Source organism: Molothrus aeneus, chromosome 18 (genome assembly GCF_037042795.1).
Source record: "Molothrus aeneus isolate 106 chromosome 18, BPBGC_Maene_1.0, whole genome shotgun sequence".
NCBI lineage: Eukaryota > Metazoa > Chordata > Aves > Passeriformes > Icteridae > Molothrus > Molothrus aeneus.
Window position 1 is genome coordinate 2334836 of NC_089663.1, and position 14142 is coordinate 2348977.

Here is a 14142-nt window from a genome sequence, read left to right on the forward strand (position 1 = left end):
GGACTCATGCTGCACTCTACAAAGAACATCCTGCACAGTGGAAAAAGCTGCTTTTCTTGGTCAAGCTGCTGCAAACCACACGGTTCTCTCTGCAAACCACATCAGGCTCCGTCCCTCTCCCAGAGTGGTTTGTCAGCACAGCAGAAACCATTCTGGCCAGGCTGTTGGCACGGAGTGCTGCTGTGGCTGGGCTAGCCCTGTAGCACAGGGAGCTGTGCTGGCCAGCCCTGTGTGAGCAGAGAGCTCAGTACATGAGCTGGGGAATGTCCCATACACAGTTAATGCTCCACTGCTCTTCAGTCTCCTCAGATCCTCCATGAAGCCAAGGGCTGCATTTGCCAGGGGTTGTAGCTCTGTTTGGGTTTGTAATCAGGATTTGGAAGGAAGTGGACATCACATCATCACCACACCTGTGCAGCACCCTCCATAGCCACAGCCTGTGTCCCTTTGTGCCATTCCTGCTTTCTGGTTCTCCTGTCCCTGTGAGCTCCCATTTCCAGGTGCAGGCCTCCATGAGGAGGGTTCCAGTTTGCAGAATTGTTTTTCTGCCCTCCTTGTTAAGCTGTGTTTGTACCTGGAGGTCTGTTTGTCTCCACTGCTGGTTACACCACCCATGGGGAAGGCTGCACACTAAGCTGGGTGTGAGATGTCTGAATGCAAGTCAAGTTATTGCAGTGCCCAGAAATGGTGCATGTAGCTGCTCAAAGTCTCACACATTTTTTTCAGTTGGATCTGCTGTTTTTGGGGAATGAGCCAGCTGGCTTTTCTGTTTGTTTTCTGAGCAAACCTGCCCTTTAGTTCAAAGGGCCACACGAACCACAGTCTGCATTGCACATGCCTGCAGGCTGAGCTATAGGGGCAGGCTGGTGCCTTTCCTTTCCATCCTTCCAACCTGCAGGAAATCCTCAATATCAGTGGTGAAAAGGCACATTTGCCCTCAAACTCTTTCCCTTTCCGTGCTGACGCATGCAGGGCTATTTGAATTCTTCCTACCTGATGTTTTGTTGGTCCATTTGTTGAGAAGGGCCTGTTGCATGCCAGTGAGCAAAGGCAATGACAGCAGCTCTGTGCTGGCCCTAGGAGTGCCTGGTGCCTGAGCAGCAGTGCCTGACAGCCTGCCCTGCTGCAGCTGCCAGAGTGCTGAGCCCAGGAGGTGTTTACGTTGTACCACTTCCTTCCTTCCCCTCACTGCAGTTTCACCACGCTCCCAGCTGGGCTGCTCTGCACCCCTGAAATCAAAGAGGTGCCTTTGCTGCCTTGCCAAGGCTGCCCAGCCTCACTGCACTCTGCTGCTGGCACCTGTGTAGCTCCCCTGACTTTCAGCTTTTCCCTTTCTTGCAAAGAGCAAACTTCTTCCAGCATCATAAATATTTCTCACACTTTCTGTTCAAGTATAGGCAGAGCAGAGAAACAATCAAAACCAAGAGTCTATTTTGTGGGGTGCTAATCTTGACAGATCTCAAAATGGACTTAAGGGCAGAGCCTTTTGTGCCACACATGTCCCTGCAGAATCTCCAGACAGGGCTACTCTGCATGCAAACCATTGCACAAGCCAAGGCAAATAAAGTGTCTTTTTTAAACTTTTTTATTTACTATACTTGTAGCACAAAAACTCCACGTAAGAGTCTTGAGCCAATTTTCTGCTTGTTGGAATGAGGCACAAGTTCCTTAAATTGTGCACTCCTGCAAGGAAGGCTGCCTTCAAAACCAAGCTGGAGCTATGTTCAGAGCTGGCTCTCTGGTGCTCCTGCAGTGCTGTTTCACAAAGGATAAATACACTTGCCTCACTCCAGCCTGGTCATGATGACAGGAGGGGATTTTAAATTGTTTTTCCCATAGTTTCTGCCTGGCATATATGCAGTGACCAGTGGCATTTTGCCCACAGGACAAAGCACCTGCCTAGGGTAACTCCTTGGATGGCCACAGAGTTATAAAACAGATAAATCTGCCTTGTTCTTTGCTCTAAATCATGGAGATAAGGCTGCTCATCCTTGTACTTTGCCTTCTGCTACCCCTCTACCTCTGTATTTTGTTGCTTTGTGTCATTGGATCTTGTCATTGGTTCCAGTTCCTAGATGGAAAACCCTGGGAGCTGCCTCCAAAAATCCAACAGGTTGTGCAAGAGTTTTGCTTGCTTTGGTACAAGGTCTGTTGAGTGAATACTCCCCTTTCACCCTGAAATGGAGAGGGATTACATCTCCTCTGTCAGCTTAATTGAACATGTTTTATTCAACTTCCTCAACTCTTGCCAGGGCTATTTGGAAATAAGTGAGAACCTGTGATTTCTGGAATAAAATGAAGCTGTAACACACAAAATAGAAGGAATGTTGAAAAAACAGAAAGACATCTTGAGACTTCTTCTAAATGATTAAGAAATAAACTGCAAAACTTTAAGCATTTTTTTCTGTCTTATTCCTGTTTCCAAAATGTTGACAGAGAAGATAAGGGCAGGAAAAATGGTCTTTGAGGTGATGGAGTCAAATGAAAATACAGTACTAGAAGCACTAGCCTGGAGCCAGGAATAATCAATCAAATGCCCTATAACACAGGCAGATAAAAATACCTCTTTGGTTATGTGGGCTGTGCAGTGCAGTCAGCAAACTGGAGAAAAACTTAAGGAAGGAACATTTCCAGGAGGCACATGAAAAGATCTTTGAAGTTCAGATAGGACTAATGGATCAAGTGAACCATGAATAAAGGAGCAAAGTGAACCCACACTGCTAATGGTGCTGCACACTGCTGAGATCAACACTCTTCTCAATGATCTCTCAGAGTGTGGGCATGGGAGCACTTTGAAGCTCAAAGACTTCTCTGACTATTTACCTGTGCAGAGCCACTTTCATGCTCCTTTTCCCCACTCCCTTAACATTTCAGATTCCTTTGCACTGAAGGAGTTTGAACTCAAGACTCCATGAGCTGTATCTGCAGCATATCAGTGCTGGGTGCAGGTGCTCAAGAGCCTGAGCGGTGCTGCAGGGGAAGTGGAGGGGGTGCACAGCACCTCTCCCTGTTCTGGCTGAGAAACTGAAAAATTCTTACAGTGCTCTTCTAAATCTGAAAGTTCTAAACCCCTGGAAATGTTCCAGTTTGTAATTTGTCTAGTCCACAAGCTCCCAGCTCAAGTACCCAAGCCTTTTCACAAGAAAAAGAGCAACTGATCCTCCAGTTCCCTCTCCCTGAGATTCCCATGGCTCTTCCCAAAGATCTGTGTGTGCCATACAAGCTCTCTGGCACAACACTGATAGCGAGGTGTCAGCACAGCTGAGGTGGGTTTGACTGGGGGTGACTTTGCCCTGAGTGGTTCAGCTGCTCTATCTCACAGCTCCCAGAGTCCCTGCACTCAGCCAGCTCGTCACCTTCCCGAATCACACAGCTGGGAAACGCTATGGGCTCAGTGCAAGTGACAAATACCAGGGAGGGGAAAGTCACTTTGAGCGAGTATGCAGATGTAATGTCCACAGAGGAGTCCTCCACGCTTCCCTGCCGTTCAGATGTCACCTTGCAGCAGACACTATGTGACCAAAGAATTATGTTCTGAACAGAAAGCCCTACTGAGATCTGGCAGTGTGTGATTAACACTGCCTTAGAGGACACTGTGCAAGGGCCCTGTCTGCAGCGTGGCACAACCCTGCAGAAGTGTGTTACAAAACTCAGCATTTACCTTGTGAAAGTCGTAGTGGGATGCTGTGGGTGAGTAACTCCAGAGACCCTGCGGTGCCAGCCAGAGCTGTGGAGGGGAGTGACAGCCCCCTCTCTCTTACTGCTTAGTACCAACCTTTGAACCTGGTGACTGACCGCTACTCGTGTCACTATTCCCGTTACCTTCCCGAAGGAAAATGAATGAACACGCTGCCAGGTCCGCCTGACGCTGTGGGAAGGGGAGCTCTGTAACCCCTGTCCCAGCTCCGGCCGTGCCTCCCTGGGCTGGGTGGGCTCTCCCGGGCTCCTCCAGCACAGACCCCGCTCCCTGTGCCCCCGCCCGGCACGGACCGGGGGAGGGAAGGAGGGAGGGAGGGAAGGAGGGAGGGCCGGAGGGCACCTCCCGCCCGGCGCGGCTCGGCCCCCGCCGGCCCATGTGGGGCGGCTCCGGGCGCTCGGCGGCAGAGCCGCGGCAGCTCCCCGCAGGGCGGGCCGGGTCGGGATGGGGCTGGAGCTGTACCTGGACCTGCTCTCGCAGCCCTGCCGCTCCATCTACATCTTCGCCCGGAGCAACAACATCCCCTTCGAGTTCAAGCACGTGGAGCTGTTCAAAGGTGGGACGGGCGCTGCCCGAGGCGGCGGGCCCGGGGCGGGCGCGGCCCGGCGGGGCGCGGGCTCAGCCGCTCTCTTGGCTCTTGGCAGACTCGGTGCTGGGGAAGAAGCCGGCGGCGGGGAGCGGCGCGGAGCAGCCCCGCGCAGGTGAGGCCGGGGCAGGGACGGGAGGGTCCCCACAGGCCGGGAGGGTCCCCACAGACCGGGAGGGTCCCCACAGACCGAGCGGGCGGGGAGGGGGCGGCCGGGCCCGCAAGCGGCCGGCGCTGTAACGCGATCCCGCCGGGGGCCGCGCTGAGCCCGCCGCCTCTGCGGGGCTTTGCCCTCACCGGGGTTTGCCCTCACGGACCCCCGGGAACCGCTGCGGCCCCGGGCCTTGGGGGTTTGCCGGGGCTTTGCCCTCACGGACCCCGGGGAAGCCCTTGGCCTGCCGGCACAGGAGCTGCGCTCGTCCCTCAGCCCGCTCGAGGGAAGGAGGAGCTCCCCGGGGCACCCGGGGGATGCTGAACCCCGGCGCTGCCCAGGGGCGTTGGACGCCGTGGTTTGACCGTGCGGCTCCAGTTCCCAGAGCAGTCTCGTAGCTCTGCTGCATCTATTTTTGTGGCTCTCCAAGGAATGTTCCTCTAGCCATTTCTAGCAAATTACTCACACTGACAGCCGAGGAGTGCTCTTGGAGCGCTGTGGTTTGCGGCAACTCTGTTCAGGCTCCTCCAACTGATGACTGTTGCCCAGTTAAATGTTGAGTTTTCCTGTAAATTGTTACTTTTGTGCCTAAGGCAAAGCACGTTACTTCAAAACCCTTGGTTGAGGATTAGATGATTAGGCATCTATTAGGCTATCTATTAGGCAGGTATGTGATTGGCAAATAGAGTGGGATTTCCCCCCCTTCTATTTCCATAAAATCTTCTCCACTGCTCTTTTCACCCACCAATAAACCTCCTTCTCTGCACTATGTCTTAGGCTTAAGGTTTCCTCATGTGGGCAGCCTGCCCTGCTTTTTGATTGTGGATACTCTGCTTGTTAAAGTTACACCTCAAAGCCCAACAATACACACTCTGTGTGTATCTATATCTATATATCTACCTGCATCCATCCTTGGGAGTCATCAAGAACTGATTACCCCAGATATAACTGATGTTAAACAGAACTGTAAGTCAAGCCAACATCACAGGAATGATAAAGATGGACCTCCCAATATCACTGAACAAAAAGGCTGGCTCTGCTGGCTGGAAGAGAGGCACAAGCTTAAGTTCTGCTGAACTGCAAATACAAATATTGGTCTCTATTTTCATACAATAAGCAGTGGGTCCCAATGAAGCAGCCTGGAGTTGCTGTTCACACCAATGCATTTACCAGGTCACAGCTCAGAGTCTCAGCACAGGTCTGTTATGTCTATCTGCAAACCAAAGTAGCTGATTCCATCCCCAGGCTGTGGTGCAGGCTGAGTCACAGACACTGAGCTACTGTCCAACCTGCTGTAATGGCATGGTACTTGGTTTGTCAGGGAACAAATATGCTCAGTATTCCTGCTAGAATTGCTGTATGATGAAAGCTCTCTGAAATCTGATTCAGGCTGCCCTCACCCACTGCTTACTTCTCATGTCCTTGTTTCTTAGTTCCCTGCTGCCCTGGATAATAAACACAGACAGCAGGACAGCCAAACAGCTGGGTCTGACGAGGGACTGCTCGTTAGCTGTAAGCATTACTGACTGCACCTTTCTACTGCACTTTTCCAAAGACCAGGTGAACGCTAGAGACCTCACCAGAGCTGGGTGTGTGGTGAGCACTGGCCTTTGGGGCCATTCTAAAAGCACAAAACAAAGCACCCTACCTGAGTAACTCCTTGCATGACAGTAGATTTACAAACATTTGCCTCGCTGTTTCTGTGATACAAATCATGGGGCTGAGACATCCTGTACATTGCACATTTTTTATTTTTATACTCAATTTTCTCAGTTATTTGGCTTAACTTGAGGTTTCTGTCAGGCTATTATTTTTAAGAAGCCCTATCTAGGATTTTCTACCTCTCTTGACAGTGTTGCCTGTCTCTGCTGTGCAGATGGAACCTCTTACCCAGCTAAGCTGGGAGCCATATTCACAGCAGGCAGCCAGAGACTTTTCCTAATGAAAGGGAAAATGTGGGTTTGAATCTCTTCAAATAGCAGAAGAGTGTAAACCTTAATCTCTGATGAAGCTACTTACACTGGAATTTTAAAAAAACCCACTTCTCAAAGAAGAAGCAAGGTAGAGGCCAGTCAGCTGGGAAGGAGAACAAGTGGTAATGTATGCTCTGCTGGATTTAACTCATTATGTGAAATCAATATAAGGGAAAGCAGTAATGCAGCAACCTGCCTTCTCCCAGCCCTTCCCAAACCAGCTGCAAATAAACTTGTTTGTCCAGAGGCTGGTTTTATTTCCTACTGCACATTTGTCCAGTAATGTAGACACTGCCACTGCTTCCTCAATGGGTACAAATAGTTCTTAGAGCTGGAGGTCACTATAAGTTAATGATCCTTTTTCTTGTCTTTTTTTGAACAAAGGGAGTTTTGTACAAGACCTCCTGCTGGTCATGCTGATTTGATCAGGATTTGCACTTTAATTGTCATGTCTTGTCAGGAGAACTTCAAACAAGCAAACAAATTCCTCCCAGCTTTTCTTACTCAGGTGTTCCTGGGCTGTTGTGCAATTCCCTGGCATTTAACTGCAGACTGGCAAGTCTGGTGCCAGCAGTGGGAAACTGAAAGCCTGATTAGATAGTCAGCTGTTAATTCCTCCAAGGAACTGGGGAGTTTAAACTCTTATGGAATGGTGTCTTCCTCCTGTGTTTTCCTGTTAGAAGTAGGTTAATGTGCAGAGCCAGGAGTAACACAGAGTCAGGAGTAGTGCAGGGTTGAGTGTTTGAACTTCCCTGCCCCAGCCAATGTCCACTCTGTCAGTAAGTTCTGCAAATATCCTGGTACCTGGGTCAAGCAGGAGAACTGCTGTTAGAAATATAAAAATATCAACTGCTCCATGCCACGTGGCCAGCCTGAGCCTGCTGCCTCTGCAGGCAGCTCTTACACTGACTCTGCCATTTCATTACCTTTCACTTGTGAGCTATGACCCTATTGGGAAAACCTCACACAGTTCACTGATCATCCAGCTGGCTGCAGGTATTTCATTTCTCATGCACTGGCAGATACACTTCTAACCTCAGGTTTGTCTGTTCATGTTCTTAGGGCCATCAAACAGCGAAGGTGCAGGCAAAGTCAGCCTCCTGAAGAAAGTACCAGCACTGAAGGACGGAGACTTCACCCTTGCAGAATGGTAAGAATTCAGTCCTTAGACTTCCTTGGGTACCACAGTCTGTGCTGCATTCAGAAGATGTCATTCCCATGGAATAATTAAGGATCACAGAATATATTAACATGCTGGTTATTTTTAATAGTATAACCTCATTTGATCTCTTTCCATTTTCCGTTTGAATTATCTTTCAGAATGTAAACAACTCATCTGACTTAGCTTCCTCATCTCACCCTGAATGCACTTACATCAAAATGGGATTATAAACATTTCTGGGAGATGTTTAAAGCTTATAAAAATCCCTTTCACCCTGGGAAAAGAAATACCTTTACTCTAGGAAAGAATTCTGTTTATCTGAATTAGTCATAAAGGCTGAGAGAACATCTACAACAGATAAAATTTAGGCTTTACATTAAAAGACTAATATGGAGACTGGGTAATGATGTCATGATACTGAAACAATTGAACTATAGCAGTATCAGTATGGCGGGGATGTCTTGCATTTTCTTCCATTTTGTCAGCACATTTTCTGTGGCTTTTTTTTGGTAGCAATAGCCTAAGTATTGTTGCAGATGACTAAGATATTTTTCCATCTGACTTCTGCCAGTTAGTGAAAGTATAAACATCTGGACAAACACAAAAAAAGATTCTGTAGGGTTTCCTTGCTGAGACTTCCACTGACTTCAGTGGAAGCTGCATGCTGGAGACAGACCTGATGAAAAGGCAGCAGTAACCCATCAGAGAGTTTCATTTAGTGCACAGGCACAGAAACAGCACAGGTCAGAGAGCTGGGTGAGAACAGGCAAGGAGCAAGTGGAGGTACCATCACTGATAGAGGACCATGGAGGTTTATTGTTTGTTTACCCCCAGCAGTGTCCAGCAGCACTGTAAAACAGTGCTGTGATTTTCCAGCAGGTTAAAGTGTTCATGGAAGCTGAGGTGATTAAGGACCACTGATGTCAACATGAATTAGATGCCTTTCTATGGTCCCTAGACTCCACTGGAAATCCTGATCTGAATGTTTTTTAGTGGAAGCAGCAAGCTGAGAAGGAGCAGGAGAGGGAGCTTAGGCAAGAGCATTGTGCCCTGTAAGTGCCTGACCCTTTCTTGTCTCCTGCTGGCGTGAGCAGCACTGCCATCCTGCTGTACCTGAGCCGCAAGTACAACACTCCTGACCACTGGTACCCCTCAGACATCCAGCAGAGGGCCCGTGTGGATGAGTACCTGTCCTGGCACCACGCCAACATCAGGGCCAATGCTCCTAAAACCATGTGGATCAAGGTGAGGAGACTGAATGTAAAAATGTGAGTGAAGTGGTGTTGGTTTGTGGGAGCACTGAGCATCTTAACAGCCCCAATTCAGAGACTGTTGTGATGAAACAACAAACCTGGGCCATTCCTAGCTGGAAGGTGTAAGAATCTGTGTCTGGGCTGTTCAGGTCCAATCCAGCCAGCTGTGGACCCCAGTCCACACAATCTTACATGGACAAAGGCAAAAGATAGGAAGTGCTCCTCTCCACGTGGGGAACACCAGCTCTGTGAGGAATGTTTGAAGGAGCTGGGGCTGGAGAAGAGGAGGCTTAGAGGTGACCCTATTGCTCTCTTCAGCTCCCTGAAGAAAGGCTGTAGACAGGTGGGGTTGGTCTCTTCCACCAGGCAGCACTGACAGAACCAGAGGACGCAGTCTCCAGCTACGTCAGGGAAGGGATAGGTTGGATATTAGGAAGAAATTTTTCACCAAAAGAATAATAAAGTACTGGAATGCTCTTGCCAGGGAGGTGGTAGAATCACCATCTCTGGATGTGTTTAAAAAAAGACTGGACATGGCACTTGGTCTAGTTGAGGTGTTAGGGCATAGGTTGGACTCGATGATCTTAGAGGTCTCTTCTAACCTCATTATTCTGTGATTCTGTAAATCTATTTCCTTGATAGGAGACACCAGATCATCCAGGTGACCCCCCAGATGGAAAAGAGGGCATTGCCTTCCCCCAGGGGGAATTTGAGCAGAGGGGAAGGGGGGCAGAGGAAGGCAGCAACAGCCAGTGGGATACAAGTGAGGAGGGGCGAGGGGAGGGATACACCAGGGAGAGAGCACCAGCACTGACAGGGGGAAAAACACCATGTGGTGATAGGATACAAATTATGTGAACAGTGCAAATTACCAAACACCCAGGGCAAATAACTAAATAACTATTTAGTGCAATGCAACAGAAAGGAGCAGGATCTGGCAAAAGCAGATTTGGCCATTTTGGTTTTTCCCTTAAAGAAGGGCTGGTACAGAAGGTCTCAAACCCAGCAGACTTTCATTGCCTGGATTTGTGAGTGAATATGTAACAGAGTTAGTGTTGCTTCCAAAGGCCTCCCCTCCCTGCACAGCTGTGCAGAGTGTGCACCCAGGCAGAGTTTGGCTTTGGTGAACATTTGTTTTGTTGCTGGAAGCAGAAAGACTTGCATTCTTCATACAAGTTACTGCAGCCTCTGAGGGTGGAAATCCAGAAGGAGTCTTCTGCTTCCAGCACACTTATGTGCTTCTCTGAGATAGGCTCAGGGACAGAGGGCAGAGACACACTGAGAGGCAGATTTTCTCTACTCAGTGTAGTCAGGCCATTTACATTTAGGCAAAATTACCTGATTCAGCCTGAGTCAGAAAATCATTTAGTATCAGATGATTTTATTGGACACCTATTTCCAGCCAAGTCACCAGACAGTTAATGCAGCGGTCCCTAGAGAGACCTAGGTGCAAGTATAATTCTGCAAGGACAGCTGGCATGGAATTTCAGATGAAATCAGGATTGCTAGTAAATAGGTAACTTCACTGCTCCCTTGTAAATTTGCCCTTGTTTGTGCCTAGCAAAGCATATCAGGACTCATTTATCTTCTTGGATTTATTGGTATTTGATTTTTTGGCTATAGAGTACAGTGAAGCAATTCAAATATGAGGCAGATTCATACAAGAAGCAGTTTCTTCCAGCCTCTGCAGCTATCACTGCAGTGCTGCAAGGGAAAGAAATCCAAGTAATTGCTGCTGATGGTGATTAGATAGCTCAGATGCAGAAAAGGTCCTCAGAATAACTGTAAATATGGAAACATATAAAGCCACCTTGTAAGAGAAGCATATTAGCTAGAAATGGGAGAAGATAGACAGCCCTGAGATAAGGAAAAGGAAGAAGGGCTGTTTCAAGGAATTTTACCCAAAGATCCCAACATGCGTTATTGGAATCACTTAGGAAGAAAACTGGCCATGAATTTTCTGATGAAATTGATTCCACATGTATTTGGCCAAAATCCTGGCTTGGATTAAGCAATCCCAACTTGAATTGTTGAATATACTAGCAGTAAGTGGAAATTCAGTTCACTTGCACTGATTGAAATTTGTGTTTATAATTTTGATTCTCTAAACAAACTGTACTCCTGTAGCTGGGGAAGGTGAAGGCAGCACAGCTCTGAAACACTGGTGGCTCCAGTGCTGCATACACCTCTGTGACTGGTGAAAAATATTGTGGAAAGACAACTACCCCCTGTGCCAGCAAACTGCAGACACAAGGACTGCACTTCTGTGATTGCTCCACCAAAATTTCTAGTGGTTTAAAGAGTGATGCTTTAAGCCACTGAAAGGTTTGTGTAAAAATGGTGTTGACCACTTCCAGCCTTGGTGGCTGCTGTCACACAGAGGAAGCCATTTCTGTCTCTCCAGCCAGTGCTGATGAATTCTAGTCCTTCCAATGCTCCTGCCACAGGCACCACCATTCCCTCCTCTCCATCACCCTGCAGGACAGGCAGTGCCTACAGCACCCAGTTCCACAGCAGGGTGTGTGGCTGCTGGGCAGCTGCTGCTGACACAGAGCATGTAGCAGGGGTGACTGTGGCAGAGATTTGTCTTCCCTGGAGCTGTTGCCCATTTTTTTTTGTAGCCCAGCAGCGTGGAGTTGGAGGGCACAGCTGCCAGGCACAGAATGAGGTGAGGATTCCTTGATTTTGTTCCTCACATTGCTGCTGATTAGCTGAGGTCACTGCCATGGCAGGTCACACTTAGGACAGCTGCTGTGCTCTCTGTCCAGGAGCTCTGTGGAGCTGCCACAGCCCATGCAGCTCTGCCATCCCCTTCTGTGGCTTTATTGCAGGGCACTGCTGATCATGGGGTGTAACTTCAGTTACTACTACCAGAGAAGATGGTCATGTGTGTGCTATGTCCCTTCTCTCCTCAGGTGTTGATTCCCCTCTTCACAGGGCAGCCTCTGCCCTCAGAGAAGCTCCAGGAGGTTATGGAGGGGCTCTCCACTTCCCTGAAGCAGTTTGAGGAGAGGTTTCTGCAGGACAAGGCTTTTATCATTGGGAGTGAGATCTCCCTGGCAGATCTTGTGGCCATTGTGGAACTGATGCAAGTGAGTGCCTGGAGCATGGTGAGGAAGCTCAGCACAAGGAAAGCAGATGCTGCTGAGCAGGGAAGGGGCAGCATGTGGGAACTCTTCACTAGCAGGAGAAGTGAGGGCATATTTTGGCAGAACTGGCCTAAGACAATGGGGAGAATGTGGGAGTGGGTTCAGAACAGCAATGAAAATCAGAAAAAAAAGCTGGCTGCAACAGATCTCTTTTGTTTCTCATCTGTAGCAATAACCTTTTCTTCATTTTTTATCATGACTTTCTTTTTAACCTCCAGAGAAGGAGGTAATATATATAAATGAGAAGCAATAGCAGACAGGTCTGATGAAATGAGACAACCACATAGGAATATTTCTACCATTCAAGAATATAATACTTGCCCATGCCATGTCTGGAAAATGAAATAATTAATCTCCGAGGCAATCAAATTAAGTTTGTTACAAACTGATTTTTCCCTGCCAGGCCACCAGGGCCTGGATCCTGCAGCCCAGCAGTGATTTCTTTCTCCAAGGGACTGAAAACCAGCAGTTCTGCTTCTCTACAGTGTTTTCCAGAGAGTGGCACAGGCAGAAAGCAGAGGGGAGTTAGATTATGTTAGTTAGGACAGTTAAACACATGTTGTGCTGGGGGTTGCTGTATAATCCAGCATTCTCTACTGCAAACTGGGCAGTGATCCCTGGAGCTGCCAGCCAGCATCTTCAGCGTCATGGCTGAAAATCACTCACAGAATGTGCTCATCCATGCTGTCCTAAGCAGCTATTCCAGCACCCAGGAGCTGAGTTGTAAATGCCCTTTAAAATCCTGCTTAGCTTTTGTGTCCCCCAGACAGGTACCAGCGATTTCCCTCCTTCCTACAGCTCCTCCATGAGCTCTGCCTTTTTTTCCCCTTTACCTGCAAGTATCCTTTTAGTGCCTGCTGTCTCAGCTCAGAAGTGACTGCCCCAGGCCTCACTGTTGCTCTCTCCCCTCTCTGCAGCCTGTTGGAGTTGGCTGTGACATCTTTGAAGACAGACCCAGGCTGAGGGAGTGGCGCAGGCGGGTGGAGGATGCTGTGGGGAAGGAGCTTTTTTTCCAAGCCCATGAGATGATCCTCAATATCAAAGAACTGAGCAATATCCAAATTGATCCACAGCTGAAAGAGCAACTGGCACCTGTGTTGATGAAGATGTTGAAATGAGTTAACCTATCTTAGCATTCTTCCTGCCTTTTTTTTTTCCTTTTTAACTTCTTCTCTGACATCCAGTTCTCCATGTAACTGGAAAGAGCACTGTAATTCTAACACAGAAATTGCAGAGTGGGCCAGGTCTTTCTTGTATCTGTGGGGGTGGAAGCTGGGGAATGTTTAAGACCTAAAACATTAAATTTATACAGAAGGCTGAGGCCCTACAGGTCACTTAAAGTGCCTCTGGATTTTATTTCAGTGTCAGTCTTCTCAGAGATGGTAGAGACAAGAGTGGTATTTCCTGACAGAATTCAAGCCAGCCTACAAACTGGGAACATGAAAGAACTGAATAGGATGAGGATCATTGTTTCCAATTTTAACATTTGTACTGCAAAGTGTGCCTGATCCTCATCTTCCCAGCATGTCTGTACAGACAAGTAGAGCACAAAGCTACTTCACAAACTGAAAAAAAAAAAATAAAATTAAAGGTTTCTTATTGTTGAGGCATCTTGCTTGGCTGTCGATGTACATTCCACACTTCTTTTTCCCTTGACATTGCTTTGAGAAATTTCTTGTATTTCTACAATGGTGAATCTTTATAATTCTTCAGTTCAGCTGCTGCTTTGGATTTCTGAAAGCCTGGCTTCTGTTGGTGCTCTGTCTACCAGTACATGTGTGCCAGCAGCTCCTCTTGGAGATTCCTGCTGCTGGTGGCCACAGCCTTGGAATAGCTGCCTACCTAAAAACCCATGTTGATATTATATAGGGAGTACTCTGAAAGAATGCATTCACAGTGGTTTCATGAAAGAGAATATAACAGTACACAATTGGGTTTTTTCTATGGTAATACTGTCATAGAACATTTCTCCTAGGAAATGCAGAGAGGGAATAAATGCAGACATGCTCTTCTGAGACTGTTTTGGATGGAAGTTCACCAAGTAAGTCATCCAGTGCAGCTGAAGTAATAAGAAAAATTTTGTGGCATTGAGCAACACATGCATCACAATAAAAGGGCAAAGAGTTGTTTTGGAGCTTTTGGGCTCTTTTTCTTGGCTGTTTGTTTCTGCT

At 47.9% G+C, this 14142-nt stretch overlaps 1 protein-coding gene across 1 annotated transcript; it reads left to right on the forward strand.

The window, feature by feature from the left end:
- The first annotated feature begins 4141 nt into the window (after nt 1-4141).
- LOC136564316 (glutathione S-transferase theta-1) lies at nt 4142-13530 on the forward strand. Its single transcript, XM_066562198.1, has 6 exons — nt 4142-4253; nt 4342-4398; nt 7470-7557; nt 8664-8814; nt 11738-11914; nt 12889-13530. The coding sequence occupies exons 1-6, from the start codon at nt 4142-4144 to the stop codon at nt 13087-13089; spliced, it is 786 nt and encodes a 261-aa protein (XP_066418295.1). The 3' UTR covers nt 13090-13530.
- The last annotated feature ends 612 nt before the right edge of the window (nt 13531-14142 follow it).

What these genes read in the sequence shown, in the direction of transcription:
- LOC136564316 (XM_066562198.1), top strand. Translation starts at nt 4,142, where the DNA reads ATGGGGCTGGAGCTGTACCTGGACCTGCTCTCGCAGCCCTGCCGCTCC. An exon ending in GCACGTGGAGCTGTTCAAAG is followed by an intron (nt 4,254 to 4,341) that starts GTGGGACGGGCG and finishes GGCTCTTGGCAG; the next exon opens with ACTCGGTGCTGGGGAAGAAG. An exon ending in CCATTGTGGAACTGATGCAA is followed by an intron (nt 11,915 to 12,888) that starts GTGAGTGCCTGG and finishes CCCTCTCTGCAG; the next exon opens with CCTGTTGGAGTTGGCTGTGA.